This window comes from Chinchilla lanigera, unplaced genomic scaffold (assembly GCF_000276665.1).
Source record: "Chinchilla lanigera isolate Chin_1 unplaced genomic scaffold, ChiLan1.0 scaffold00131, whole genome shotgun sequence".
Lineage (NCBI taxonomy): Eukaryota > Metazoa > Chordata > Mammalia > Rodentia > Chinchillidae > Chinchilla > Chinchilla lanigera.
This window is the reverse complement of record NW_004955532.1, coordinates 64,287-65,910: the sequence shown is the minus strand read 5'-3', so window position 1 is coordinate 65,910 and position 1,624 is coordinate 64,287. Positions and strand designations below refer to the sequence as shown.

The 1,624-nt window shown below is 49.7% G+C and overlaps 1 protein-coding gene across 1 annotated transcript in view; it reads right to left on the bottom strand.

Moving 5' to 3' along the window:
* Window positions 1-1,624, bottom strand: part of LOC102030471 (putative PRAME family member 26) — a 30,005-nt gene that overhangs the window by 1,633 nt on the left and 26,748 nt on the right. The window contains exons 3-5 of the mRNA XM_013507567.1: window positions 1,361-1,557; window positions 480-598; window positions 169-419 (exon numbers count right to left, since the gene is read on the bottom strand). Of these exons, the coding sequence (XP_013363021.1) occupies window positions 169-419; window positions 480-598; window positions 1,361-1,557 (567 nt within the window). The remainder of the gene's footprint in view (window positions 1-168; window positions 420-479; window positions 599-1,360; window positions 1,558-1,624) is intronic.

The following is a 1,624-nucleotide window of genomic DNA, read 5'->3' as shown; positions in this document are numbered from 1 at the left end:
AAGGAAGCATGGGAAATGTGCATTCCACTAGATGGGGATACAGGCTGGGCATGGATTCGGGTGCATGTAGTTCAAACCCCGGTTGCAACAGAGTTTACGGTGAACACAAAACCAGACTGTCCTGGGATGGTTTAGCGTCTTCACCATCCTCCTAAGTGCTTCATGTACCTCGGTCCACATCTGCAGGTGAACACCTTCCCTGCGAACACAAACCTCTGGAGGAATAGAGTGCAGCTCCACCTTTAAGGTCCTCAGCCTGGCAGTGTGGCCCAGCAGCTTCTTCATGGTGTCCATGGACATGAAATTCCTTACGAAGCAGAAGGTAGTGAGCTGGGAACAGCAGCTCAGAGAAGGCAGGAAGGCACAGACCTGCACATCTGTGATCCCACAGTTTTCCAAATGCATGGTGGTCAGGGAGGCTGCAACATTACCCAGCAGAATTCAGAGGGGCTCAGAACTGAAATCAGTCAGCCTGATACAACTCAGATCCAAGTGTTCTAGCTGTCGGGTCCACTCAGAGTGGGGCAGCTGGTTCCAGTCAAAGTGGGAAAGCTGGCACTGAGTTAATGACAGGGTCTCCAAGGGGACCTTCAGGCACCTGTAGAAAACCAAGCAGTTACATCTGCAATTGATGGTGAAAATGAGTGAGTGGTGGAAAACAGCAAGGTGGACCAAGTGTCCCATGAGTTAGGCCAATTTAGGCATGCCAATAAAATCCCTTGCTTATGTATTTGTGAGACATTACAATCACTTGCTTTCGTATCTGAGTCTTGAATCTCTACAGTCCCCTTTCCTCACTCCCAAGCAGAAAACCAGAGCTCTTTACCGCTGAGGGCAGCCCGAGGCAGGCAGGAATGAAAAATCGGGTAAGATCTGGCCACAGCTACTGTGGTTCTCAAAAAGGTGGGCAGCTGAATTTGTATCCTTGCTCCCTGTCCTACACCTCTGTCCCTTGACATCAGCTTCAGACTCCTGCACTTCCCATCTGGTCACCAGCCCACACTGTGGCACAGCCTCCTCATGGTGACTGCTGGGAGGATCAGAGAGGCCTGGGGGTTTCTTAGCACCTTAGCCTAGGTGGGCTTCTCAAGGAGGAATTCACACACCTGCCCTCACTGTATCTCACCCCCACCTCCTGGCGTTCTACATGGTGGCCCTTTCCAGTCTGATTACTTAATTACAGTGGGTGTGTGACACCTTGCTGTAGGACTGAGGAGTGAAAAAGCAGTGAATAAATATGTTGATACTCTCGTGTTTGATCTCTGCTTCACCTCCTGCTGGTGACACACTGTCCGTGATCTCTAATCTTTCTAGAACAGAGCAAGGCTCTTCTGACTGCAGAGAGAGCTGTATATCTTACCTGAGCCACTGGTCCAAGTGGCCTTCCAGGAAGTGGACAGAGTTCATGTAAATCTCTCGCAGACAGTGAAGCTTAAGAAACTGAGAGGTGATTATGGTGAACTGCTCTCTCTTCTCTGGGGAAATGATGGAAGGTCCAGAGATATCAGAGAGAATTAGTTTGTGAAGATTATTTATCCGTCCCAGGAAAGGGGCAAACTGAGCAAATTCAAAGAATGTCCTGCAGTGACTGACGTTCACTTCCCGCACAGAATCAAGGTGCAGC